At 41.5% G+C, this 27,078-nt stretch overlaps 1 protein-coding gene and 2 non-coding genes across 8 annotated transcripts in view; all 3 read right to left on the minus strand.

Annotated features, from left to right (window-relative positions):
* Positions 1-2,668: 2,668 nt before the first annotated feature.
* CCAR1 (cell division cycle and apoptosis regulator 1) overlaps positions 2,669-27,078 on the minus strand; it is a 31,504-nt gene continuing 7,094 nt past the window's right edge. Inside the window, exons 3-25 of one of the 6 annotated variants that reach the window (XM_058028765.1) lie at positions 26,016-26,188; positions 25,095-25,139; positions 24,382-24,408; positions 22,564-22,757; positions 21,565-21,679; positions 21,300-21,489; positions 19,113-19,245; positions 18,700-18,861; positions 17,540-17,765; positions 16,444-16,557; positions 15,451-15,617; positions 14,499-14,709; positions 13,611-13,694; positions 12,775-12,960; positions 10,593-10,784; positions 9,585-9,818; positions 9,121-9,232; positions 7,405-7,487; positions 6,808-6,954; positions 6,268-6,388; positions 4,885-5,070; positions 4,395-4,600; positions 2,669-3,790 (exon numbers count right to left, since the gene is read on the minus strand). In XM_058028765.1, coding sequence (XP_057884748.1) covers positions 3,731-3,790; positions 4,395-4,600; positions 4,885-5,070; positions 6,268-6,388; positions 6,808-6,954; positions 7,405-7,487; positions 9,121-9,232; positions 9,585-9,818; positions 10,593-10,784; positions 12,775-12,960; positions 13,611-13,694; positions 14,499-14,709; positions 15,451-15,617; positions 16,444-16,557; positions 17,540-17,765; positions 18,700-18,861; positions 19,113-19,245; positions 21,300-21,489; positions 21,565-21,679; positions 22,564-22,757; positions 24,382-24,408; positions 25,095-25,139; positions 26,016-26,188 — 3,368 coding nt within the window. In that variant the 3' untranslated portion in view covers positions 2,669-3,730. Of the gene's footprint in view, positions 3,791-4,394; positions 4,601-4,884; positions 5,071-6,267; positions 6,389-6,807; positions 6,955-7,404; positions 7,488-9,120; positions 9,233-9,584; positions 9,819-10,592; positions 10,785-12,774; positions 12,961-13,610; positions 13,695-14,498; positions 14,710-15,450; positions 15,618-16,443; positions 16,558-17,539; positions 17,766-18,699; positions 18,862-19,112; positions 19,246-21,299; positions 21,490-21,564; positions 21,680-22,563; positions 22,758-24,381; positions 24,415-25,094; positions 25,140-25,937; positions 26,189-27,078 lie in introns of all 6 variants that reach the window. The other 5 variants (XM_058028764.1, XM_058028762.1, XM_058028761.1 and 2 more) reach the window with 5 other exon arrangements.
* On the minus strand, positions 15,769-15,832 carry LOC131086633 (small nucleolar RNA SNORD98). Its single transcript, XR_009114775.1, has one exon. It is a non-coding gene; the product is annotated as a small nucleolar RNA SNORD98 (small nucleolar RNA).
* On the minus strand, positions 17,085-17,148 carry LOC131086634 (small nucleolar RNA SNORD98). Its single transcript, XR_009114776.1, has one exon. It is a non-coding gene; the product is annotated as a small nucleolar RNA SNORD98 (small nucleolar RNA).

Below are 27,078 nucleotides of genomic sequence, written 5' to 3' on the forward strand. Positions count from 1 at the left end.
TCCAGCTCAGGATTCCCATCAGAACACATGGCACAGGGAATCTGTCAGTTTGGCTGGAATCCAGCTCAGGATTCCCATTGGAACACCTGGCATTGGGAATCTGTCAGTTTGGCTGGAATCCAGCTCAGGATTCCCATTGGAACACCTGCACAGGGAATCTGTCAGTTTGGCTGGAATCCAGCTCAGGAAATTGCTACAAATAAACATCAAACTGCAGCATGCAAATCTAGCCAGCAGCATTATTCTGCTGTCCTTTTAAAGAGAAGAATAAAAGAGAGCTGAACTAATATTTAAATATATACAACAACCTGGAATATCATTAAATCACACCTGCAAAGGCACTGATTCTTACACCTGCTGTGGGGCACCTGATCCAAATCCTCAAAGCAGTTAGTATTCACTTGTTAGAGACAATTCAAAAGCAGCAGGATACAAGAAATCAAAAGCAGCATCACATTTTCAAGACAAGTTTGGGTATTAAATGCCTAGAAATTCAAAAGCAGCATTCCAAAACACAACTATGGTACCAGACACACAATGTCAGGTGAGATTTGGTGTGTTCCAAAGCTCTAGTTTGTTTACACTCTGTATGGTGGTGCTGTGGATTATATAGGGGATGAGTAAACAAGGGAAATTGGTTTTACTTGAAAGCAATGCATTTTCTTATTAGAGCTTTTTACTACAACAACTTTTGTGCAATGTATCAACGAGACCCAGCGTGCAGAAACATCAAAGCTTGTTGGAGGAACACTGGCAGGTCTGATGGCTGAGTGGAAGTGTCCATTATTCATGGCATCTTTACTGTCACACTCCATGGCAGTGTGCAGGTCCCAGCTGCAGTTCTGCTTGACCCACTTCTCTGAAGGTACCAGGGTAAGTGCAGTGACTGTGCCACCTACACATTCTGCAACCTACTGCTGGCTGTAAGACTCAGTCACTCACAATGAATTCTTTTATCTTTTATATTTTAAAATAGAAACTGCACTGAACAAACGCATCCAAGGTAAGAACCTGACCTGGGTACACAAACAGTACAGAAAAGCAACAGAAAAAACACATTTTGTTTTTGTGCACATTCCTGACAAAATGATCAGTGAAAGTTAACTGTTACATAAGTCCAGACATGTTCACACAACATATTAGTCAGCAGGAAGAGGGACTGGAAGCCATTCCTCTCTCAAAGCAGTTAAACACTGAAATGAAGTTATGTTACAGGGCTGGGCTTTATAATGTTGGAGCCTGTGTTATCCTAGGCCAGCCTGCATGCATGGGGCACTTGCATCTTTCTTCAGCCTCATTCACAGACATCCACGGGGCTGAATGGCATTTTGGAAGGGTTAAACTCATTAATTTGCCCTCATCAGACAAAACAGCAAAAGGGAGGGAAATAGGTCTATAAGCAGAGATCAGGTTCCATTTATGGGCCTGCTGTAGTAGGGCTCTCTACAAAATAAAGCAGCCCAAGATTTACTACTTCCTACAGAGCATCTGTGATGATTTAAGGAGTCCAAACAGGTGGGATGCCAAGGCTCACATCCAGCAGCCTTCTGCCAGTAACTGGGACATAACAAACTCAATACAAAGACTGTAAGGTAGGAAACGTGGACATGAAACACAAAAACTTTGTCCATAAATCAAAACAGACAAAAGACTGATTCTCCAAACCCCCATTACTGATACTCTATTCAATTTTCCTTAGAATCAGTTCTGTTTCTGGAATAACACTAAGCAGCTTTAGCTAATACACAGCATCAGTGTGGGTCACACACAGAACTCTGTGCTGTTTGGCCCAGCAAGTCACAGGGTCTGTAAGAGAAGCCTCTTCTCCCTCAGATTATTTGTGCTTCAGGAGATTGGTCAAGCTCTGTGCAGGTTGCAAAACGTTTCCTTGGTTGTTTTTTCTGTTATTCTTTACCCATTTAATTTCCTTTCCAACACACTGTACATAGTATCTGAAACACTATTACATCAAATCAATATAAAGATTACAGTCATTCTAACAAATACTCTTTTTGTTAAATATTGTAAAAATCTGTATCACTAGCAAGTGTCTCACAGGGCCCTCACTGAAGAATGAGATGAGGAGGCCTGCTTGTTCCAAAACTGCTTCCAGCTCAGCAGTTTAATGTAAAAATACCCAAGCAAAATATTTCAGATGTTTCAGTGTGCCTAAAATGTTTTTATCTTAAATTCTAGACTCATTTTCTTGTACGTTCACACGTACTGCTGAAATTCAGGAACAAAGTATTTCAGATGCAATTCTTTCAAGTCCATTTACACAAATGGTGCTCAACGTCAAAAATTAAACATGCTGTCAACAATCTGTACAAAGGTAAAGGTGAAAAATAGAATTTGATTACAAAAGCATTTAACACCATCTGTACACCACAGATAATGCTTTCCATAAGATAAATTTATCACCATCCTCATTCAATCATTCTGAGATGTTATCTCCAGTTTTTAAAGCATGTATTTTCTGTGTGCTTATATACAATTTGTGTTTTTATAGTATTTCCTGCTGGACTGTGAACAGCTCAGGTATTATACAAGACTCAAAGGAGATGAATGAGGGGGAAGCTTGTGCATGTTACTTGAATGAAAGATATTTCACTTGTCTAGCCCCAAAAGAGCCAAGAAAGGTAAGGGATAAAAGCACCAGCTTAGACTCTTTTGAACATAAATTCAGGCATTTTAATGTGTATCTCATTAAAGCTACATGAGTTTCCATGTAGGTTATTCATACATATTATGGCACTTGGACTTTCCTAACAGGTATTTAGTTACCTAGGACATCTAGGCTAAAAAAGAAAACATCTGCTAAAATTAACCATTTCTGTAAGAAAACACTTCTGTCCCAACTTTCAAACCCTTAATTTTCCTGAAAGTTGCACCAAAATACAAGTGTTGCTATTTCACATTACCTCTTCTCCAGGTAAGGCATTATTCTGACATCTGCTGGCCTGGCATCCAACTGTACATCCTAACAGACTGCACTTGTTATTCAAAAGGAGTATTTATATTAATCCAAAGGTAAGAACAATTTTAGTGAACACAAATGAAACACATTTAAACCAGGCCCATGTATTTTCATATTAATCTCACAACTCTACCAGTATTTTGGTAGGTTTCTATTGCTTTCTTAACTCATCCAAACTGCTGTATTATTACAAGGCTTTAATACAGCAGCTTTGGGAAAGAAAGGTATATTTGGAAGGGAAAAAAAGTTGTGACAAGTGAAAACAAAAAAAAAATCCAAGAAGCTGTTTTTTAAAAAAAACTTTACTTGTAAAATTAAGCAGCATGCTACTTTGTGATTTATATTTGAATTTAAAAAGACTAATTAGACCGAAATAAAGACAAAAAACGAAAAATGGCAAGTCTATAAATAATGAAAAATTTGATTTCACTAGACTTCAATGAAAAACATTTGGTAATTAAATACTTGCTACTGTTTGTTACCTTGATGAACTTTATTAGGCTTAAAACTATAACAAAGTTCATCCTAAAACTTTTCGCAATGCAAAATTATTTTCACTCGAGGAGTGTCTCAACTTGAATGCTAAGAATTACAAGCAATCTTCTGGAGCAGACACATTCATAAAACTTTATACATCTTTTGGAACTAAGATATTTATACTACTAAAATCAAACATGCATCACTTCCCATACATTCTGGTATCATGATTTATATTACATTATGTAACACCATTCTTCTAACAGCAGCAGTTTATCATACGTTTGCTCCGTTCTCTTTGGATTTCTGATCTTTATCTTCGTTCTTCACCACATCCTTCAAAGGGAAAAAGGGACAGGATGAGAGGAATTGCAGAATCTCTATTTCTCATGCAAACTGTAAAGCAGCAGATACTTTATGAGACAGAGATTACTGTTTGTATCTTTAAGATACTGTGTGAACTGGTATCCTAATCATTTAGTTATAACCAATTCCAGGATCTTCCTGAAAAAATGAAGGGTAGAAATGCTCTGGAGCTTCTGGGTTTTGCTTAAAACTCATTTTACTGAGGTATTCCCACATACTGAAATAGCTGAATTCTGCCTTGAGAAAGTACTCTTGACCAGTAAAACAGAGGAGCAGATTTGGACAAGATCAGGACAGGAAAACATTCAGACAGTTTGAGATCTACATGAACAGTTATACCTTTTTAAAAACACTGAAGTCAGGAACATGTGTTGCAGGTTAAGAAAAAAGACACACTTAATTTAATTTGTTATCTTTAAATAGTCAATCAAACATTAAGCTTCTTCTCTAGATATGTTAAGATATTCCTGCCCTGAATTCATGTCAAAATTGTTTTTATATTGAAGTGTTGGTTTCAATAATTAGTCTACAAGTTTGTCTACAATAATAAAAAACAGAATTAAACAATTCTTACCTGTTTGAGAACACTCTGTATTTCATCCATAACAGTAGCTAAATTTTTGATTGTCTTATTCAGCTGACCCTCAAATTGCAATTTTTTATCATCTGAGGTCTTCAAATTTTCTTGCAGTTGGCCAAGGTCCTTTTTTACTTCTTTCAGCTCCGCAGAGAGACTTTTGTTAGAATTCTCCAGTTGTAGAATAGTTTTCTCATCCTCATCTTAGAAAGGGAAGAAATGAAAACGTCCAGTCACTTCCAATGCTGTGTACTTTGCAATTTAATATTCTATTTGTGTGCAACACCATAATACTAATTTTTAAAGAACATTAAAAACTGCATTGAATTACCATTTGATAATACTTAATTCTGACCACATTTAAAGTCTCGCATTCAACTTGGATAAAATTTAATCACAAATATCATCACCCAAATTGATTTCTCTGCTAAAGAAGTCCCAGTGCCACGCACCCCTGTAAGCACTGCCCTCAAAGTTACCATCCCACCTGTTTTTTCCTCCAGCAGCTGCAGCTTCTGCTCAATCTCTGCCCGCACCCTTTCGCTCTTCTCCAGCTTCTGCAGGAGGCTGCCCACGTCCACCATGGCCCCGTTGTACACGATGAGCCCCACGTTCTCCTCCACAGCCTTGCACTCCTGCTTCACCGTGGGGGATGGCAGCAGCAGCCGGTTCCCTGCAGGGGAGGGCACAGTCAGGCCAGAGAGCAGCCTCAGACACTGCTCAGTGCTCCATCAACACAGGGTCAGGCCAGAGAGCAGCCTCAGACACTGCTCAGTGCAGGGCTGTGCTCCATCAACACAGGGTCAGGCCAGAGAGCAGCCTCAGACACTGCTCAGTGCAGGGCTGTGATCAATAACCACATAATTCAAGAGAGCAAACTCAGACACTGCTCAGTGCTGCTCTGTGCTCCATGAACACAGGGTGAGGCCAGAGAGCAGCCTCAGACACCCCTCAGTGCTGCTCTGTGATCAATAACCACATAATTCCAGAGAGCAAACTCAGACACTGCTCAGTGCTGCTCTGTGCTCAATAGCCACATAAGTCCAGAGAGCAAACTCAGACACCTCAGTGCTGCTCTATCCTCAATAACCACAGTATCATTCTCTAGACACCAACCTTAGACACTGCTCAGGAGAACAAATACAGACTCAAGGTTGCTGCTCTATCCTCAATACCAGTGTCATTCCAGAGACCAGCCCCAGACACTGCTCAGGAGAACAAACAGACCCAAGGCTGCTGCTCTGTCCTCAATAACCACAGGGTCATTCCAGAGAGCAACCTCAGACACTGCTCAGTGCTGCTCTGTCCTCAATAACCACTGGGTCAGTCCAGAGAGCAACCTCAGACAGTTCTCAGTGCTGCTCTATCCTGAATGTCACAGCATCATCCTAGAGACCAACCCCAGACACTCCTCCAGGAGAACAAATACAGACTCAAGGTTGCTGCTCTATCCCTCACACTTGTCTTCTTCTCCTGAGCCCAATTCTCCCCCCTGCCATAAAGCAGCATTCTCTTTCCAGACACCATTCTGTGCCTCTTTCCTGCAGGAACTGTCTTCAAAACTCAGGCTCCACTCTACTGCCTGCAGCCCTGAGCCTCCTGACTTCAAAACTAGTAACAAGGAATGCTGCTCATCAATATTGAACATTAACCTCTGTCCTCTTTCCTGTTCCAAGATATTAAGATTTATCCTAGAGTTGCAACATTATGTGTTGGAAGCACAAAAAACCCTGTTACTTTTGAACTGCCAAGGATTTGCTTTTCTAAACTGGCTCAATTAGTTTCTTCTGCAAGAAATCAAGTACCTCAGAACTCTCATTATCACACAGAAATAACTCTCTGGAAGTTTGTGGGGAAAAAATAATACCACCTAGCATATCTTCCTGTAGCTCTTGGGACTCCTCTTGGCTTTCCTCATCTTTAGAAGTGTCTGTTAGTCTTCTATAAAAGCAAGATTCTCGAAGCACTACTTTATTGAGCAGCTTCTTGACCTACAACACATGGAAAGAAATAATTAATAATTATTTAATACCCAGACATCCTGTTACCTAAACAAGAATGGTTTAGCTTGGAAAACTTAAAAGAAATTACACAGCTTTTTGAATTTTAGCATACTGGGGCTTAAAATGCAAAAATAAGAAATAATAAGAATAAAAATAAGGAAAGAATAAATACAATTTAGAGACAAAAGCTACATATACAGTATGGGCATATTATAAACTGCAAACTTCACCTTTTCACTCCCAGTCAATTTACAAAAGACTAAACTCTTATTTCATTGTAAATATGAAGTGGCAGCATAAAAATAAGAGATCAGGTATGCAAGCAAAGCCTGTAGAAGCTAAATTACATTTATCCCAGTTAAACCAGTCCTGTAACATCTGGAAAGGTTTTTAGCAGTACACAAAACCTGAGCACGTGACAGGTGAAGTCCAAGAGTGTACAGGATCTCCTCCATGTCCTTCTCCAGCAGGTATCCACAATGACTTTGATCAAAATAAACAAAAGCCATCAGGAGATCCCTGTTAACAGTCACCATCTGGGTCTTGTCTTTCTCCTAGAGAAAAGTGATTATGGCATCATTAGGAATTAAAATATCATTCCAAAAATACGCCAACTTCTGACCTAACAAAAGTTTTTTTCTCTGTTTATTTTATTGTTAAATTAAGTCAAGTAATTAATATTACTATCAATTACCTACTTAGATCACTTTATTTAAGACTAATTTAAGCTATATATGAAAAGTAATCTTTCAGTATTTAGAAGAAATACATCACAATGGATAGTAATAGCTGGTAGACACAATTTCCTTTTGTTCATGCAAGTATGTAAAACATGGACATAGAATTAACCTAATTATAAAACAGGAAACATCCCCTCTGCCCTCAATCATTTACTTAACAGCTGCTTTCAAAGGGAAAACAGCTCTTACAATAAAAATAAAGCTAAGCTGCAATTAGGACACCCCAACAAGGTGTGTGCAGTTGTTAAGAAAGCTGTTAATTACTTTATCTTTGGATGCCCTCTCTTTGCAATGTTTATTTCCCTCTTTTCTGTCCTCCCGTTTGTTCATCTCCTCTTCGTCCCGATCTGCAAAACAGAAAGAAAATTCAGCATACCACAGCACACCCTTGTATAACCATCACCAGAATACATGCTGCCACTATAAAAGTCACATAACCCCCAAACATCTGCAATATGCTTCCCTGAAAAATAATTCAAAAAATGCATTCAAGTGAGCGCTGTTAAATTCTGATTTTTCTCTTATTTTAACATAAGCCATTTATATTTTTTTCCCTGTGTTTGTTTCACACACAGGACAGCAGAGCTGAAACAAATGCAAACTAGGCCAAAGTGAGTGCTGCCAACATCTCCATCTATTTCAGTGGTGTGCAGGAAATTGCCACAATTGTCCCTAATGAGGCTTGGCAGAGTCTGCACTCAGCTATGGTTATTCAAATTCAGTATTATTTACTCTCAAATATTTCATACAATAAAACCCATATACACTATGTAATTAAAACCACATGTTTAGACTCATGTTGAGTGAGAGACGACTCTTCCTATGACTTAGATTCTCCAGGAAGTTACAGATCACATCACTTATTACATGTGAATTAAAAATGGCAGTTTTTTTATCTAAAGGCAGGCAGTACAGAAAAACCAGACTGAAAGAGAGATAGAAATGGACCAACTGCTGGGATGGATTATGGCATGCAGCTCTGCACCTTCCATGCAAGTCTTGGGACAGAGAATCATGTCCCAAGTTCAGCTTTAAGCTCACCTTCCTTGTGAGGAAAACTTGGGGAAAACTATGTATTACAACACTTGGCTAATTTTTCAACCCTTTTCTGAGAACCAATTGCTTTCTCCTGCACCTCCATGGTTGGCTTTTCTCAGCAACTCTTTACTGGGAATGGGACAAGGACAGACTCTGGGAAGCAGCAGCAGCAGCACTTGTACAGAACAGACAAGCCCAGGCCACTCTTACAGATAAATTGTAAGAAATAGGAGTTATTCTGGAAACCACAGATCAGCATCAGCTCTTTAAGGCTGGTGCAGAACTCTGCCAAAAATACAACTGAAAATGCTGGGACTGCAGCTCAAACCGTGCCCAGCAAAACCTCTGCACAGAAAGGCAACTGCCCCAAAGTCAAACCAGAAAGCACAGAGGGTGTTTCACACCTTCCTGACCCTCTGAGCAGGGGAAGAGCTGCTGCCACTGCCTGCAGGGCCCTCCAGACCCTTCTCCTGCTTATTCAGCTAACAGCTCCACCAAACAAAGAACAACCTCCTGTACCATGGGCTGCAGAGCACCCACACTGCCCTGTGTCCTAGCCAAAGCCAGGATGGCATTCCAGAGCTGAGCAGCAGCAAGTCAGGCATGTAAAAGTGATTTGCTTTTTCAGAGGTGCTGAATACTCACATCTCCTACTGACTTCAATGGGAGCTGCGTGAGGTCTGCATTCTGAAAAAAATAAAACCACTTCTACATGCATGCCTTGCTTGGAGCAGCACAGCCAGCTCACAGTCACTGTGTTCATACAGGGCCTGGCATAGAGGTACTTACATCTGATATAGAACTGGTTAAAATTCCCAGAATAAAATCAGCTTAATAGTGCAATTTTGAATTGTCTAGTTCCAGTGCTTTCTCCAGCTTGAAAGAACATAAGTGATGATAAAAAAATTTGTTAAAGGTCACAAAAGTCATAGTTCAAGATACCTTCATCTTCATCTTCAGCCTCTTCTGCCTCCATTGGATCGTATTCTTCTTGATTATTGTCCTCTTCCGTTTCTTCCTCTTCTTTAGAATCATCTTTCCTTTTATCTTCCCTCTGGAACAAAAATTCCTAAATATTTATCTAGTCAGAATCAAAACCCAGCAAAGTAAAACCCTTACTGCCAGTCAAAATTTGCCTACATTACATACATACATACATAAGTCACCAAAGAACACAAATACAAATTTATATGATACAGCTGAATGTTAAAATACTACTCCCAATACATCTGTAAAAATTTTAAATTACTGAATATAATTGAAGCATATTTAAATAGATCAAGAAGTCAAATCAATTAACTAACATTACAAGAGCTGAGTTTCTGAAAGGAGCAATGTAAAATAGAAATAGAAACACTTTAAAATTTATCTAGACAGGATAGACTGCATATGAACTAACTACAGACCTTCTTTTCATCTCTCTCTTCTTTTTTATCTTTATCGTCTCCAGATTTTCTTCTTTTAGGTTTTGGATCATCTGTTTCATCATCTTTTTCTTCTTTCTTTTCTTTTCTCTCATCTTTTTTGCTTTTTTTGTCCTTTTTGTCCTCTCTCTCTGGGAGAGAAATCAGTGCTTTGTAAATTCTGACACCAAAATCTCTCTGAAGCATTTCATTGAAGAGTTCTGCAAACAATGATACCTGCACACAAAGAAGAAAAGTGACAAAAACTTTTCAAACATGTATTAAAAACTTGTATAGTTTTTAGAATGGGGGCTCAGGGTCCCAAGATGGAGGGATTTGGGTGTGCCTTGTCCTTCTTCTCCTTCTTCCTAGTCTCCATCTTCTGGGTGATGGTGGCACTTTTGGATTGGTTTAGAGTAGGAACACACTGTCTAACATAGGTGATGGGTATTGGGAGATTATTGTAAATAACGTACAGGTAGTTTTTAGTATAAAAAGATAACACACTGTCTAACATAGGTGATGGGTATTGGAAAATGATTGTTAATAATGGACAGGTAGTTTTTAGTATAAAAAGATAACACTTTAAGTTGTCAGTGTGCCTCAACCCGACGTGCTGGACAGACCTTGGTGGGTCAGGGAAAGAATGTTATAGATAACAGAAAATAAACAACCTTGACAAGCAGAACAGAAGAATCCTGACTCCTCCTTCGGTCGCTGGGCTGGGAAAAGAGACTTCCTAACACATCTGGGTCATCCTGACCCAGAGATCCCCGAGAAGGTGCAATTTTAGCAACTCCCACCATATCAGAATTTTATCAAGTGTCAGATTTCTTACTACCTGCTTTGAACGTGGAATCCTTACACAACTTCATCTGAAAACCTGTGTGTTCCTCTGGATGCCACGCAGCGAGTGCACTCCTATCGTGACACGCGCCAAAGCCGTGGCAACTCAGGAACATTCACAGGCCAATTCCAGAGAAACAAGAAGAGCTAAGAGCGTGTCCCCACCTCGAAGGAGTGCTCCTTGTTGTCCTCCAGCCTGTAGTCCAGCAGCACGCTCAGGGACATGATGCTGCAGTCGAACTTGCCGCTCTTGGCCGCCCAGTTGGGGTGCACGATGATGGCCGGCTCGTCGGGCAGGACGTAGCGCCGCTCGCGCCGCTGCCGCTCCAGCTCCTCCTGCCGCTTCCTCTCCTCCTCCTGCAAGGGATGGAACAGCCAGGTGAGCGCGCTCCGAAAATCCCTGCGCCAGGGTTTCCTCCTGGGAGGCTGAGAGGCCTCCGAGAAAAATGTAAATAATAATTATCCTATTGCTGCTCCTGTGTTCGGCTCCTTGGGAATGTGGCTGGAGAGTGTTTATCCAACAGGTGCATCTTGGATTGGTGCCATGTGAATTGTTTTTACTTCATGACCAATCACCATCAGCTGTGTCAGACTCTGAGGAGTCACAAGTTTTTCATTATCATTCTTGTTAAGCCTTCTGTCTGTATCTTTCTTTTTCTTCAGTATAGTTTTAGTATAGCATTCTATAATATAAAATATAGTAGATATACCACACTAGATACACTACATTAGGTATAGTGCAGTATAGTACAGGATAGGATAATATACGATAGTATAATATAGTATAATACAGGATAGTATAATATAGTATAATAAAATATAGTATAATATAATAGAATTATATTATATTAATAGAATAGAATATATACTTATATAGTATAGTATAGTATATAAGTATAAAAATATAGTATAATACTACACTATATTATACTATATAGTATAACATATATAATAAATATAACATAACATATACAATAAATATAATACAACATAACATAATATACATTGCATAACACAATATAATATCATAAAATAATAACTCAGCCTTCTGAGAACACAGAGTCAGATTCCTCATCTCTCACCTCATCCTAGAAACCAACATCACACTCCAAAGCTGAAGTTTCAGCCTCTACATGAGTTTTTGGGACTCGCTGCTTTCCTGAGCAAAGGAAAGCCCAAGCTGCTGGAAGGAACACACAGCTGTACAGCACAGAGAGGTGTTTACTCCTTACAAAGGAAGAGAAAGGTTCATACCTCACCTCTCCAAAGACACCCAACACAGCTCTAACAGTTACAGATGACCATTTATCTAACTCTTGATTATGGGAAATGCAATCTCTATAGATATACCTGATGCAAATGAAATGAAGGGTTACAAAATGTAAAATGCCACCATATTACTGATTGCCAAGAGACAAATGCTGAAGTCTCCTAACTACAAACAAAGTCAAGGCAGAGCTTGTGCTTCATAAAAAGCCAGCACAATCACAGCTCCCCTTCAATCCTAAAGAAAGCTGTGGCAAGAAACCCAAGCTAGTTGAATCCCATCCAAGCTGTGAGAAAAGGCAGCAGCAGCTGACAGAATTAGCAAGCACACGGCCTTTCCTCCCTCAACAAGGTGGACAGAGATGTATAAAAATATCAAACTTCCAATCACCCCATACAGGTTAGCAGGAAACATACAAAAAGGCAGGTTTAAAAGCAACTAAAGCACAAGCCATTTTTTAGACATTTCTGCCCCCTTTCTGTGGCTGAGCTTTTGCCTCATTGCACAGATTTTGTCAATTTTTGTGAAGAAGCAAACCAGACAGGCACTGCAACTACAAACCACAAAACTGAGAAACTCCAATACACAGCAAGTACCCAAACATTAAGGTTCATAATAAAAGGAAAACAAACCCAAACAAACCCAAGCAAACCATCTGCCACATGAAGAAGCTGGACTGTGAGACACAGAGGCAAACAGAACTAAAACTGCTTTTCATGTAGGTTTAAGGAGTTAAGGTGGTGTTAAGTGTGTTCACTCATCTTGAGCATGGCTTTTCTCAGGAGGCTTGGATTTATTTTTCCTTAGATTTAAGGTCAAACATTAATTCCGACACCCTTAGTGCAGCGGCACATTTGAGCTGATTTGGCTGACACAAAATAATTCAAACTGACCAAGAGCTCTTCCCAATTCAGCAGCTCAAGGTACAGCAAGAGTTCCCAGTACAGTCACCTGAGAATAACAAAATCCCAGCAGAAGTAGGCACATGCCTCTACCTTTTGTGCTTATACATATTTACACAAATATTTAATATATTTCACATGTACTTAGGACTTAAACCAAGTATGTCCAAATCCTAACCTCTTTATCATCTTCAGATTTCCTATCCTCCTCCTCTTCCTCTTCTTTCTCAGACTTCTCTAGCTCCTTTTGCTCTTCTTTTTGCTCCTCTACTTTGAGCTGCTTTGTCAGCCGAGCTATCAGCTGGGATTTCAGTCCCTTGGAGCTGAGGGTTCGGCTCTCTAACTCTTTGCGAAGGTCATTCACCTGGCAAAGGAAAATTCTGTCAGTGGCATCAGGCAGTGACATCACAAAACACTGGATTAGCAGAGAAAGTGAGGTAAAAATCAACAGCTCTGAAAAGTCAACTGAACTTTTAAACTTGTGCTGAAAAACACTAACAGTTACTGTTACAAAAAACCCCATTGCATTTAAATTGATGTTTTCCACAAAAAACTTCTTTCTGGGGAAATTTTCACAGAGGCAGGGAAAGGATTTTATTAAAGTAAAATAGTTTATTGTTACTACTGTTTTCAAGGAAAGTTTTTATTATGTCTCCTGACAGAGTTTAAAAAGGCAGTAATTGTACAAAAATGCACAATTTTTCAAGTATTTTAGACCCCACACTTCTTAGTTAAGTAGTAATCTGGCAGATTACAGCAGAACTCTTGTTTTCCAGTTCATGTATCATAAGTAATACCCTTTAATTGTACAAAGTTCAGAATAGATTTAGTTAGCTGCTTTCACTTTCTACAATATACAGGAGTCATCCCTGCACACTGTGATACCACATCTGGTACCTATAAATTCAGCAGAACACTACTGAAGTTTTCTTGCTCAGTTAAGGGAACATACTGCTGCATTTCAGGTCATGTCTTAAAAGTGAAAAATTACAAATTTTCAGAAGTGTTTGTTACCTTCATTGTTTTTGGATCCAGTTTAGACCAGTGTGTAGGCGTAGAGATCTCTTTAGCTTCCCCATCATCCTTTTCCTCTTCATCCTGACAAACAAAATTTCAAAATTATCCTTCAGAAAGCTTGAAAGCATTTCAGTTACTTTTTAAATTCTGTTGCTGATCTGTGCAAGGTCACAACTGTTTCAGATAGTCTTCTCCTAAAGTTATTATTTAGACAAGTTCACACACACATTCTACCACTTTATAAATGATCACAGTGCCACTCAGCCAATACAAGCCAGATCTGTGGAACACAAAAGGGTGATAAGCAACACCACAAAGGATATTGGGGTTACACAGACACTGCTGGTCTCCAGTAACCACACAGCGGGTGATCTTCCCCCACATTTTAAATGCCCCAAATTACTCTTTGTTCAGTCAGACCTTCCCTTATTCCAAGATGCTGATCAGCCACATGGCCTGAAATTCAGATGTTTCGGACTAATGTTTGTTCAATTTCAAATATCACAATTAGAACTGGCCACGAGAGAGAATTTAGAAATTTCAGAAAATGGCAAAATGTTTGAAGACAGCTATTCATAAACTGAATCTCACTCAACAACTGGTCCCAGATTCCAGCAACTACGTCTACGATAAAAATGTCTGCGCATGGTAAGCACAATTTAATTCCGTTTGTGATATCAGCATACACATTTACAGTTAGTGAACTAGCTGAAATAAAAATCAAAAGCAACATTCACTACACTGCTGAAAGCTGGTTTACCAGTCATTGTTACCAGTTATGTTCCTCCTGTGTATGTATGTTGTGTAGTATGTGGTGTGCATTTTGTGCCTGTGTTCCTGTGCCTGTGAGAAGCAGAAATAGAAAAAGGGATTAGCGTTCAGTGCCTGTTCTCCATCAGCCTCCTTGCGTTCACCCTGAAGCTTCTCGACCAGCTGCTGCTTGTATCCTCGGGAGAGGGTTTCCCACTCTGAGCGGGTGGGAAGGCAATGCCAAACATCCGGGAAAAATAAAACCACTGTCTCCACATGAGCTGGAACCGTACGCCCCTTGTGGGTCTCCTCAGGGCGATGGTAGCGAATCTCTGCAAAACGGTACCTGTTGCAAGGGAAGAAGCATGTTGGAAAAAAAATTCTACAATACATTTCTCAAGAGCCTAGATCACTTGTAGCACATCAAGTAAAGAAATTTTGCTGCAAGACCTTGAGGTTTATCTAAAGAAAAAAATTATGGGAGCCATATTTTCTCCTCTGGCACACTTGTAAAGAGGTATCGCGACTGAAAAGGAGGAAAATCGACAAAATGCTTTTCACAAAACTTGTTGTTTAGCCCAAGTAGGTTTTATGTGCAAACAGAAGTTGTGGAAGAACTTCAAATTTAGCATACAATAGGCTTTCCTGGTATTGGTACAACCACAGTGAGTGTTAATGCAGGACAGAAACTCATCAAGAGAAAATATGGCTGTATAACAAACGGCTATTTATTTATAACAAAAGAATAACGAAATGAAGTTCTCTTGACGATCCTCTCCAGCTATGCACAAAATGAAAAATATTTTCAACGCACATTCATTAAAAAATTACAGTATAACATGTCAAAATAAACCCAGAATTTTTAATTAGTTCTTAATGCAGTATTCAGCACAGTTGGCACCAATCAAGCTGATTACCAAACAGAACATCCTTTGAGTAGTTCACCTGAACTACCAAGAGCAGTTGACAAAGAAAAAAAGGTTTTTCCAGCCTTTTTTGTTTTGTTTTGTTTTTTTAAGTCCTGGTAACAGACAAGCATTCATTTCTACATTGAACTTGGCAGTGCAGTGCAGTATGCAGTACTTACCATTGCGTGCACACACTTAAGTCAATCCCTGTAAGAGCCTTGCAACAGCGAATTGCCGTCTTTATCAGCACCGAGGGGTCCTTTTCTGGGTCAGGCCCGTCCAGTGAGGGGGACCAGTGTCCTCCAATAGCCATAGCTTCATCTTTGCCTTTCATACCCACTAAAAACTAGACAAAAAGAGGCTTCTGAATGTTCCCCTGGTAGGGGTAAAAGGTCACTTTCCCAAAGTGCAAAGAATATTTCATAGCACACACACTGAAATCCGTGAATAAATCGTGAAATTACTTTGAAATCTGAAAATGAAAATCAGTCAAGAAAGAGTTCAGTTATTTTTTTCCACAGATTATTTCAGCAATGGAATAGGTTTAAAACATCATCACTCATTCTTGCTTTCAAGATTTTCCATCAAGGTTGTTTACTGGTACAGGCTTGTCCCTTTGCAATTAAAAGCTTTCTAACCCAAAAGACATTAACTTAAATGGTGCCTTAATTCTGACACACGTTTAGAGATGAGCCTGCTTAAAGGTGAAGAAGAAAAGCTACAGAAGGTGAGGCCACAAGAGCATCATACCTATAAATGAAAGTATTCCCGTGTGCTGTAAGTTAGAATTTAACTGCAAAACAAGTCTGTTGTCCTGAAACACCACAGCACTTACAGCCTCTTCAGTTTAATGGTTAAGTTTCACTTAACACAACAGCTGCTTAACTGTTGTTTCACGTGTATTCTCTTCACAGCTGAGCCCTTACAAAATCAGTAAGTGCTTGTAAAAAGCAGCTAACAAAGTTAATTGTTGTAGTTTGACTAAGTGGAACAAAGCAGTAAATGTGAAGCTCCTATAAGTGGAAAAGAACTGACATATAAACTAGATCTCTTCAGAGGAAAAATGAAGTTGTCATTCAGCTGTCTACCAGCTCCTCTCCTGCTGTCAAAAACAGCAAAGCTCTATAACCAACCTTCATTGCCAAAAGTGTCTGGCATGGAAGCATATTTACCTTTACAAGTCTAGCAGGATGCTGAAATCCATCCCGAAGTTCTTGGGGATCCTCAGCCAGAGCACAGGACTTGTGGTAGAGATCTTCCATGCTGGGACTGGCCATCAGCATCACCTGGGGGGCAAGTCAGAGCAGTCTGGTGGAGGTCTCACTACAACTGATCAACAACGAGCACCAACACACATACCAACACTTAACAAGGTCACTCTACACCCTAAACAGGTGTATGATAAAACAGGATGCTCCTTCTCAGCTACTGACTGTGTTGTGAAGCTCAGCTTTCTGAAAGGCAGCTCTTGCTCTGCACAGACTGAAAAACCAGAATGCCTGATACTTGAGCTTTACAAGTTTTGCACATAGAAGGCAAGTTAGTTAAGTCTCTCTATGTGAATGTCAAAATATGCTGCATCAAGGGCTGTAATCATGTATAAAAGACCCCTTTATCAAAACATTTTCCTAAAACCTGTTCCATTTGAAGTCTGTCATTGAAACAGGTCTGAGATTTTACCAATCTGTATTAGAAATAATACATGCTAAAGACAGATCTCAATCTACTTCAAACAAAAAAATAAATATTGAAATGAACAGGAAATAAGGAAAAAAAAATACCACTAAACAGAATAACACAAACTGCACAGAAAGAGTTCAGTTATTTTTTTCCACAGATTATTTCAGCAATGGAATAGGTTTAAAACATCATCACTCCTTCTTGCTTTCAAGATTTTCCATCAAGTTTGTACTGAAGGAATAAAAAGGACTCCATTAACTACTCAAAATGAATTGCCTAAGAAATCATTCCGAGACCTTGCAGGAGCTGGCTTTCTTTCCTATAATCACATCACTGCAACTGGGTGCAGACAATGCAAGAGCCCTCTGTAAGCACAAGATTTAGCACAGCCCTAGTAACACAAAAACAAACTGAATTTCAGTTGTGATTCTTCAAGCTCTACATACTAGTTTTTTATTGAAAAGTTTAAAATGCTGTACTTTGCTTAAATGGCTGCAGAATGTCTTCAGTTCAGTTACATCTCCTTTTGCACCCTATTGATAAAAAACCTTCTAATGAATAGTGCTATCGGTGGAAAAGCACACAAACCTTAGCACTGTAGAGATGATCAGCATCGGGTGGATCGAGGACAGCAGCGTTCTTATCTATAGGATCTACTTCTCTATGCATTACATAGAAATTGCAGTAGTTTCCCAGCTGAAAGGGTCTAGACATGGGGAAAGCATCCACCCACGTGAACTGAGCATCAAAGAAGTCGCTGGGGATGTACAGGTTCTGGTAACGCCTCCTCAGCTCCATCATGTCACAGCTACGGCTGGAACACAGGCAGGATGCAAAGACACACAATTATCAACTATTGACTCAAGAGGTGCATTAACTGGCAATACAACCACTGTATATCTGGTGCTGGATATATAACATCTCAAGAATATTATGTTTGAATGTCATGGATGAAGTTTAAAAAAGTAACTATTAAACACTCTTCCCATTCAGGGTCTGCATGTTAGGGAATTTTCACTAAACAATGCTATAAAGCTATTTTGCAATAGCACTCTAAAGCAACACAGAACCTCCAACAAGTTTGTCGGGAGTTTAGTTCAAGCATAGCTTAAAGAAAAAGGCCATGAAGCCATACAATTGAGAGAAAAGTAAAAGGTAGTTGCAAAGCAGTTCCAAAGCAGTTCCCAGCCTGATTTCTATGAACAATTAGACTCTCTCAGACATCACTGTATAAACAATAAAGTTCTCAGGCAGTCTTCCCATAACAAGTGAAACACCCTCTCTGAAAAAAGACAGCACCCTGAGAACAGATATAGAAGTTTTAAAAACCTTTCATATCACAGTGAAAACACTAGTTTTATTTTGTGTAAACAATCAACAGTATTGTAAAACAAAAAGAGTAGTTAAGAGTTTTCTCTGTTAGCCTATCATAAACCTAAATTTTAAAATATACATTAAGTTTGTTAACACTATTATTTAAACTAGCTAATAGATCAATAAACTTAAGTCCAATACATCACAAAATAATCATTCTCCCCTCACTTCAACACAAGTTCATCATACAAGGTTCTTAGCCATTACATACTTGACCAGCTAGGTTTTTTGCACGTTACATTGAAAGGTGGAAGAAAGAAGGGAAAATTCACTTAACAAAGGTTACGGGAAGAGCTCGAGAGCCAGGACCATCACTTATAGACACACAGGGGACCGGCGCAGCTCCGGCAGCCGCGCCACGCACGCACACGTACCAGTCCAAGGAGAACTTGGAGAACTGCACGGTGTAGCGGGGCAGCACGCGGCGCGGGCGGCGCGGGGAGCGCTCCCGGTCCCGCCGCGGCGATCGCTCCCGCGAGCGCTTCCTCTGCGGGGACCTCTCCCGGGACCGGCGCCGCTCCCGCTCCCGCTCTCGGCTTCAACGACACACAGAACGCAAAGTCACGTCTAGCACAACTGTCAGACACAGCTCAAACAAGGCAAGGAGTTCCAGTACTCTCTTTACAATACAAACTGATAACACAACTCCTTACTTTCAGGTAGGTAAGAACTCTTCCCTAATTCCTAAGGGTAACACCACTTGTGGCTCTTGCTGGCCCACTCTGGAGCAGGCAGCTCAGCTCTGGGTGAGGAAAGCTCTTTCTGGATCACAGTCTGGCCTACCTACCTCCTGTCATCCTTTCGGTTTGGCATGGGGTCTCCACCTCGGTCATTCCTGCCAGAAAATCTGGATGGTGGGTCAAGTCTTCGAGCTGGCTGTGGCTGTGAAACCAGACGGACTGGGGGCTGCAGCAAACCACCTGCAACAGAAGGGACAGCACCCATACAGAACAGGGGCAAGCACCTACACGTGGCAAGCACTGCTGCTTGCAGCTGCTTCACTTTCTGATTTGAAATTTATCCTTCAACAGCCCCCCAAGGAAACTCAAGAGAACTAAACTTTCCTTCACTGAGGCAAGCTGACACTCTATCCAAGTGAAATTGGTTAAAAGCATCCTCCTGAGATGGAAGCTAATACAATCTAAGCACATGGAATTCATCTTAATAAACAGCTAAGCCTTTCCAAAAACTTAAATTACAGATATACTACTACCTACTCATTTTACTGAAGGAAAACTGAAATCCTCATTTTAAGGCTATTCATACATAAAAATAACTGGCATCCTGAAAAATATTCCTAAATCAATATATCACACTGCTATACCAATCCCTCAGCAGGTAATTTCTTTGCCTTGAGACATTTCAGCAAGTGATTTAAGTGGAGCAAATGTTATTAAACACCAATGAACAATTAGGACTAATTAAATTGCAGTAAGCATTTATGCAAAACAATTCTGCTTTGGTTCTTCTGCCCTTGCTTTTACTGTGTTAAGACCAGTCCTAATATTATCATTTCTGTCACTGATTCCTTAGCCACTCAAAGTGTGAGAGACTTCACAGCCTTTGTTTTAGATTTGCCATGTTTGGCAGTGTTTCTTCTCTCAGATGCCCAGCTGGCTAACTGAAATTAATAAGCAAAGAAACAACAGCTTTAAGAACACAACTGTGAAACCTGATTTTGTGGAAAACTGCAAAGATGCTGAAGGACTGCACTGCTACTAATACTTTCAACTCCCCAACTTGTCTGAGAAAGAACAAAAATTACACTGAATTTGCTTTTGGCTTACAAAATCTTAACATGAACAGGAGTCCACGGGGACTTCAGTAACCAGGTGATTTCTGAGCTACTGCAGGCAACGTGCCTTGCACAAAGGTGCAGGAAGACATATCCAATCTGAACACTCAGCAGAGTCCCCTCCATATTATTTTAGCTATTACTTCCACCTTCTGATTAACAGGAAAATAACCATCACCCACATAGCACCAGAGTTGTTGGGGAAGATGAAACAGGAAAGCCTTATAAATATGATTGCCTGGCAAAAGATTTTGAAAATATGGAAGCTATAAGCAAGATTGAAATGAAAGCAAGCTTTGAGATACCTCAGTTACTGAACAACTGGAAAACAATGGTGTGGCTGGCTGAAGGTGATCCCCTTCTGATGGAACAACTCCCTCTGCCTGCAGGCAGGCCCAAGGGTCAGAGCAGACCCTGCCAGCCTGGCAGAAGGGGCCCAAAGAGGAGGTTTTAGGGTTTAAAATGTAGCACAGTGTGGTAATGTAGTGATTCTTATAGGCTGTATGGAAATGCTATAGGATTTGTATCTTGTACTAGATTGGTTAGTGAGAATCAGAATATTCAACACAGAAGAAGACTTACGGTATTGTAAGGGGAACCTTGCTCTCTGATCCTCTCTTTTACTCTCTCATCCTCTTTACCATGCTCTTGCCTTCTCTCTCTTTCCCACTCTCTTTACCTCTCTCTCCTTCTCTGGGGCCTGCTCTGAGCTGTGTCTGGCAGCTCCCAGCAGGGCCCTGCACCCAGGCCCTGTGCAATAAACCCCAAATCCCAGCAGGGCCCTGCACCCAGGCCCTGCGCAATAAACCCCAAATCCCAGCAGGGCCCTGCACCCAGGCCCTCTGCAATAAACCCCAAATCCCAGCAGGGCCCTGCACCCAGGCCCTCTGCAATAAACCCCAAATCCCAGCAGGGCCCTGCACCCAGGCCCTCTGCAATAAACCCCAATCCCAGCAGGGCCCTGCACCCAGGCCCTGTGCAATAGACCCCAAATCCCAGCAGGGTCCTGCACCCAGGCCCTGTGCAATAAACCCCAAATCCCAGCAGGGCCCTGCACCCAGGCCCTGTGCAATAAACCCCAAGTTCCTGACCTGGCTGCAGAGATCTCTGCTCCCCATCTGTCCCACCCCCCGTCACTCCCACCACAGTGACCCCCCACAGGTTCACAGGAGTTCCCACCTTTCTGCTGTGGCTGCTGCAGCAGGGGCTGAGGCTGTGTCTGGAGCAGGGGTGTGATGGAGGCTGCAGAGATCTGTGCCTGCAGCAGGGACTGTGGCTGTGGCTGTGCCTGCACTCCGAAGGTCTGCTGGGCCAGGGGCTGCAGCACGGCCGGCGGCGTCTTCAGCAGCGGCTGCGCCTGGCTCTGGTTCTGGGGACACAGCGAGGGTCAGGGGGAGCTGCAGCCCAGCCCCTGCCCCTGCCCCAGCACCTGCACTGCACCCACCTGGTTGGGCAGGGTCTGGATCCTCTGGGCGTTCCACTTGAACGGCATGTTGGGGTTGTACGTGGCTTCTACCAGAACCCTGTCACCCACCTGAGGGGTCTTGCCTTTGACAGCGCTGCAAATGTTACAGAAAATGGGTGTGAGGCTTCTTTAGCTTGGCTTTTTTGCATGTTTCATTTAAGATGGGAGACAGTAGGCAAAATTAATTTAAAAAAAAGCTTATGGGAAGAGCATCTACCCCCAAATTCAGCATTAGTTGCTTCAGTTCAGGTATGTACAGGAACGTAGTAATTCCCTGTCTTGGGCCCTAAGGGGAAAGTTCCCCAAACAGCACCAAGTTAAGACATGCAGACAGTAGGTTTTGTGCTTTTAATCACCCACAAATTCTGCAATTTTCTATTACATGAAGCTAGCAACCTCTGGATCTCCCAGCTTTGGGCTTTGCATTAAAAAAATTCAAAAGTTCGCATGAAGTACTGTCACAGACACATTTTATGAAAAATCCTTTCCTTAGGATTTTTTCTCCTGAGAAGCTGAGAGACCTCAGGAACAAAATGTAAACAATGGTTATCTGCTGCTGTGGAATGCAACAGGTGGATCTGTGACTGGTCTCATGTGGTTGTTTCTAATTAATGGCCAATCACAGTCAGCTGGCTCAGACTCTCAGTCAGTCACAAGCCTTTGTTATCATTCCACTTCTTGCATGCTAGTCTTCTGATAAAATGCTTTCTTCTATTCTTTTAGTATAGCTTTCATATCATAAAATAATAAATCAAGCCTTCTGAAACATGGAGTCAGATGCTCATCTCTTCCCTCATTCTGGGACCCCTGTGAACAGCACCACAAAGTACCTCAGACATCTATTAACCTCTCTGACTTTCACTGCTGAATGAAAACAACACACTACTGCACAGAGAATTAGGGTGCAACCATGTCCACTTTTGACTACTGAGAGCATCACAAAGTGATCACATCTGCAGGCGAGCGCCCACAGCTTACCTAAGCTGAAAAAAGACATCTTCATCCACAAAGCCGAAGGTGTCGTGCAGCTTGGTGACCACTCCCGTGAAGACCCGCTGCTTCTGGGGCTGGGTCTGCTGCTGGCTGGAGCGAGGGGCGGGGTAGGACACGGTGATCTGCGCGGCCGGCTGCGGCGTGGACAGGCTCAGGCTGGTGGGCAGCGCCACCGCCGGCTGCAGGCAGAACAGAGCAAGGCTCAGCGCTGGCACGGCTGCCACCGACGGGGAGCAGCTCCTCCAGCCACACAAATAACAGTTCAACTTCATTAGAGCACCTAGAACTGACACTGCAGGCAGAACAGAGCAGAGCTCAGCGCTGGCACGGCTGCCACCGACGGGGAGCAGCTCCTCCAGCCACACAAATAACAGTTTAACTTCATCAGAGCACCTAGAACTGACACTGCAGGCAGAACAGAGCAAGGCTCAGCGCTGGCACGGCTGCCACCGACAGGGAGCAGCTCCTCCAGCCACAGAAATAACAATTTAACATGACTAGAGCACCTAAAATACAAATTTCAGGTAAAACAAGTCAACGCTCAGGGCTGTCACAGCTGCCACGCCGACAGGGAGCAGCTCCTCCAGCCACAGAAATAAATTTAACATCATTAGAGCACCGAGAACTGACATTTCAGGTAAAACAAAGGAACACTCAGTGCTCTTACACTGCCAGGGAGCAGCTCCTCCAGCCACAGAAATAAGTTTAACATCATTAGAGCACCTAGAACTGACATTTCAGGTAAAACAAAGGAACACCCAGTGCTCTTACACTGCCAGGGAGCAGCTCCTCCAGCCACAGAAAATGCTGTTTAACATGGCTAGAGCACCTAGAACTGACATTTCAGGTAAAACAAAGGAACACTCAGTGCTCTCACACTGCCAGGGAGCAGCTCCTCCAGCCACACGTACAGCAGTTAATGTGACTAGAGCACCTAGAACAGATATTTCAGATGACGGAAGTTTCTTGTGGTTTTTGTCAGGTTGTTGGTTTTTTTGAAGATTATATGTTTCTTACTTTAATGAAGACTGGTTTTGTTTATCATTCTTTTTTGTAAGAGTCAGCTTCCCCCAAAAATGTACCTTGTCCAGACAAAAAGCATGAAGATGCATTACTGTCTACAGGCAACACATACAGTGGGCCTGAAGTGGAGATAAATCCCCAGCTTTGCTAGGAATAAATGCTTAAGAGGTCATTCTGCATTCATATCCCACCTGGAATTAGAAGTCAGTGAAGGCTGAGGACAACACAAACCCTTCCCTAGCTCAACAGGTCATGTACTCCCCTTACAAAAGCAGAACACAGTAAGGTAATGAAATCAAGTCAAACATTTTTACCTTTTTAAAGCCTGTTTAAAAGTTCAAGTGAAAATGGAACTAGAGGAATTTGCAATGTGTTAAATGGCTGCATGTTTTAAACCCATCAAGCTCAGCAAGGTTCTTTTTAAACCTCTTTATACACATACTGTTAATAGAGGAAAATAAATTCCTTCAGAGAGAAGAGAAAGATTTTCCCCATTTGTTATTTACTGCAAAATAAATGGACACTTGAAGTTCAAACAAAAAAACAAAAAAAAAATCATCAACACATATGTTCCCTTCAAGATTAAGGAAGAGTGGTTGCTATTAATTTTTGAAACCAAGGCTATGCATATTTTAACATCTGGATGAAATAAACCTGTACCAATAAAATGTTCATTCATATTAGTTCATTTTACAGATTAAAATACCAAGATGTCACAAATTTGCACTCTTGCATTATCTGTGTTTGGGGATGAAGACCAAACAATAAAGCCAAACTAACCTGAGTTAAAAGGGTCTGCTGAGGTTGCTGCAACTTAAAATAAATAAAGTTATAAATTAATTTTATATGCTTAAGGAAATTGTACAATTCTACCTCTTCTTTACAAGTAAGACTTTTTGCTTAATCTGAGTCAGTTAATAGTCCTTTAGGGCTTGGTCATTTCAGCAGTTTGCACATCTGTAAAACTGTGCCTCTGGGGTTAATTTTGATATTGTATAACCCAGGTTTATACAGAAAGGAGAAATACTGAATTTTTTTGAACTGAAAGTTAATAGCAATACCAAAAAAATTTTGGCAGCTGGAACAGCTTAGGTATGTAATTCCCTTGTACTTTTGTTCTTTTTAAAAATCCTGTTAAGTTAGAAGATCATAATAAAAATCCAAAAGGGAACGTTTTTGGACAGCGTCTTTCCAGCAGTTAAAATACACGGCCCTGTTTGGAGCAAAGTTCAGCAGAAAATCATTTACACATGGAACAGAAAGTATTTCTAAAATTTGTTTTTGCAGGAAGGTAGGCAGGTTTCCATTCTGCACACATCTTTCCAAGTTTATGAACTTCAAGCTCTCTTTTGCCACACAAAGTTTCTTTATGTTACTTAAGTTTCTTTAACAACTTCCCACATGAGGATGATTTCGGAGACAAATCCTACAAGACACACAATCAACATTATTTTAAACTTATTTGTGATGTACACAGTAAGAATCAGACAAACCTGTTGCTGTACACTATAGAGAGTCTGCTGAGGTTGTGAATATTGCTGAAACAGATAAAAGCAAAATATCTCATAAACAGGAGAATTATTACCGCAATAACATCAAACATCAGTTACCTGCTTAGCGAGTTCTAGATAAAAACAATTAACCTTTAACAATTTTAATTTAAAAATAACTAATAATATCAATGTATATAATTTTCATAATATCAATGTATATAATTTTCATAATATCAATGTATATAATTTTCATAATATCAATGTATATAATTTTCATAATATCAATGTATATAATTTTTGTAACAATTATTCTGAGCCTGTAGAGTGGGCCCTGATGTTCTCTTTCTAAAGTCAGCAATTTTTGTTAAGCCTGATGCTTAAGATGGTATTTAAGTCACATTACAAAATCATGCAAAACCCCATGAAGGAGATAGATATATATATATATAGAGAGAGAGAGAGGTGGGAGATACTTGAGATTCTCAGTTTAGATGCAGCAAAGCCCATTCTCCCAAAGGACTAAAAATCAGCTCCTCTACAGCCCAACTTCCCACTAATTCTCTTTCTAGCTAAAGTCAGCAATTTTTGTTAAGCCTGACGCTTAAGGCACATTACAAAATCATGCAAAATCCCATAAAGGATATATATATATATATATATACATAGAGAGAGAGAGATGGGAGATACTGAGATTCTCAGCTTAGATGCAGCACCCCCATTCTCCCACAGCGCTACCACTCAGCTCCTCCCCATCCCAACTTCCCCCTAACCAACTCCACCTCTGCCATCTATGCCCGCCCATCCCGCCATGGATAAGAGACAGGTTCACACTGCGATGTTCACCATTTGCCATTCTCCTTTCCTCCTGGGTCCTTTAGCCGGCCGCAGTTCGGGCAGCGCCGGCCGCGGTGGGTGCTTTACCTGCTGCAGGGCCGCGGCCGCGGCTGCCGCCTGCTGCTGGAGCGCGGCGCTCTGGCTCAGCTGGTAGTTGGCGGGGCTCTGCGTGGTCAGCCCCGCGGCTGCCAGCGCCGTCTGCTGCGTGTAGATGGTCGGGGAGGCTCCCAGCAGCGAGGGCTGCTGCACGCCCAGGGCAGCTGCGGAGACACGGAGGGAGGGAAGGGGGGACGCGGCCGGTGAGCGCCCGCAGCTCCGCGGCCAGGCCAGCCCGCCTCACGCAGGCCGCGCGGCATGGCGCGGCGCTCACCTCAGCCAGGAGCACCGAGGCGGGGAAACAACTTCCCAAACACAACACGAGGCATCGCATCCCAACACCCTCCCTTCTAAACTGACCTAGCAAGCTTTTCTTCTAAATTCATCTAGTGAGCCACAGCAGAGGAGCAGAGGCCATTATGGTGGGGAAGATGGAACAGGAAAGCCTTATAAATGTGATTGTCTGGCAAAAGATTTTGAGAATATGGAAACTGTAAGCAAGATTGAAATGAAAGCAAGCTTTGAGATACCTCAGTTACTGAACAACTGGAAAACAATGATGTAGCCAAACTGAAAGCAATCCCCTTTTGATGGAACAACACCCTCTGCTTGCAGACAGGCCCAAGGGTCAGAGCAGACCCTACAGCTTGGCAGAAGGGGCCCAAAGAGGAGTTTTTGGGGTTTAAAATGTAACACAGTGTGGTAATGTAGTGATCCTGATAGGCTGTATGGAAATGCTATAGGATTTGTATCTTGTACTAGATTGGTTAGTGAGAATCAGAATATTCAACACAGAAGATTTATTGTATTGTAATGGGAACCTCACTCTCTTACCCTTTTACTCTCTTGCCCTCTCATCCTCTCTGCCCTCTCTTCTCTCATCCTGCTCCAGCTGTGTCTGGCAGCTGCCAGCAGGGCCCTGCACCCAGGCCCTTTGCAATAAACCCCAAGTTCCACAACCTAACTTAAAAAAATCTCTCGTTTTCGTCCGTCCCGATTGTCCCAACCCCCAACGCTCCTACAGTGAATCAACTTCCCAAATTCAACACAAAGC

The sequence above is a fragment of the Melospiza georgiana genome, chromosome 8, assembly GCF_028018845.1.
Source record: "Melospiza georgiana isolate bMelGeo1 chromosome 8, bMelGeo1.pri, whole genome shotgun sequence".
Lineage (NCBI taxonomy): Eukaryota > Metazoa > Chordata > Aves > Passeriformes > Passerellidae > Melospiza > Melospiza georgiana.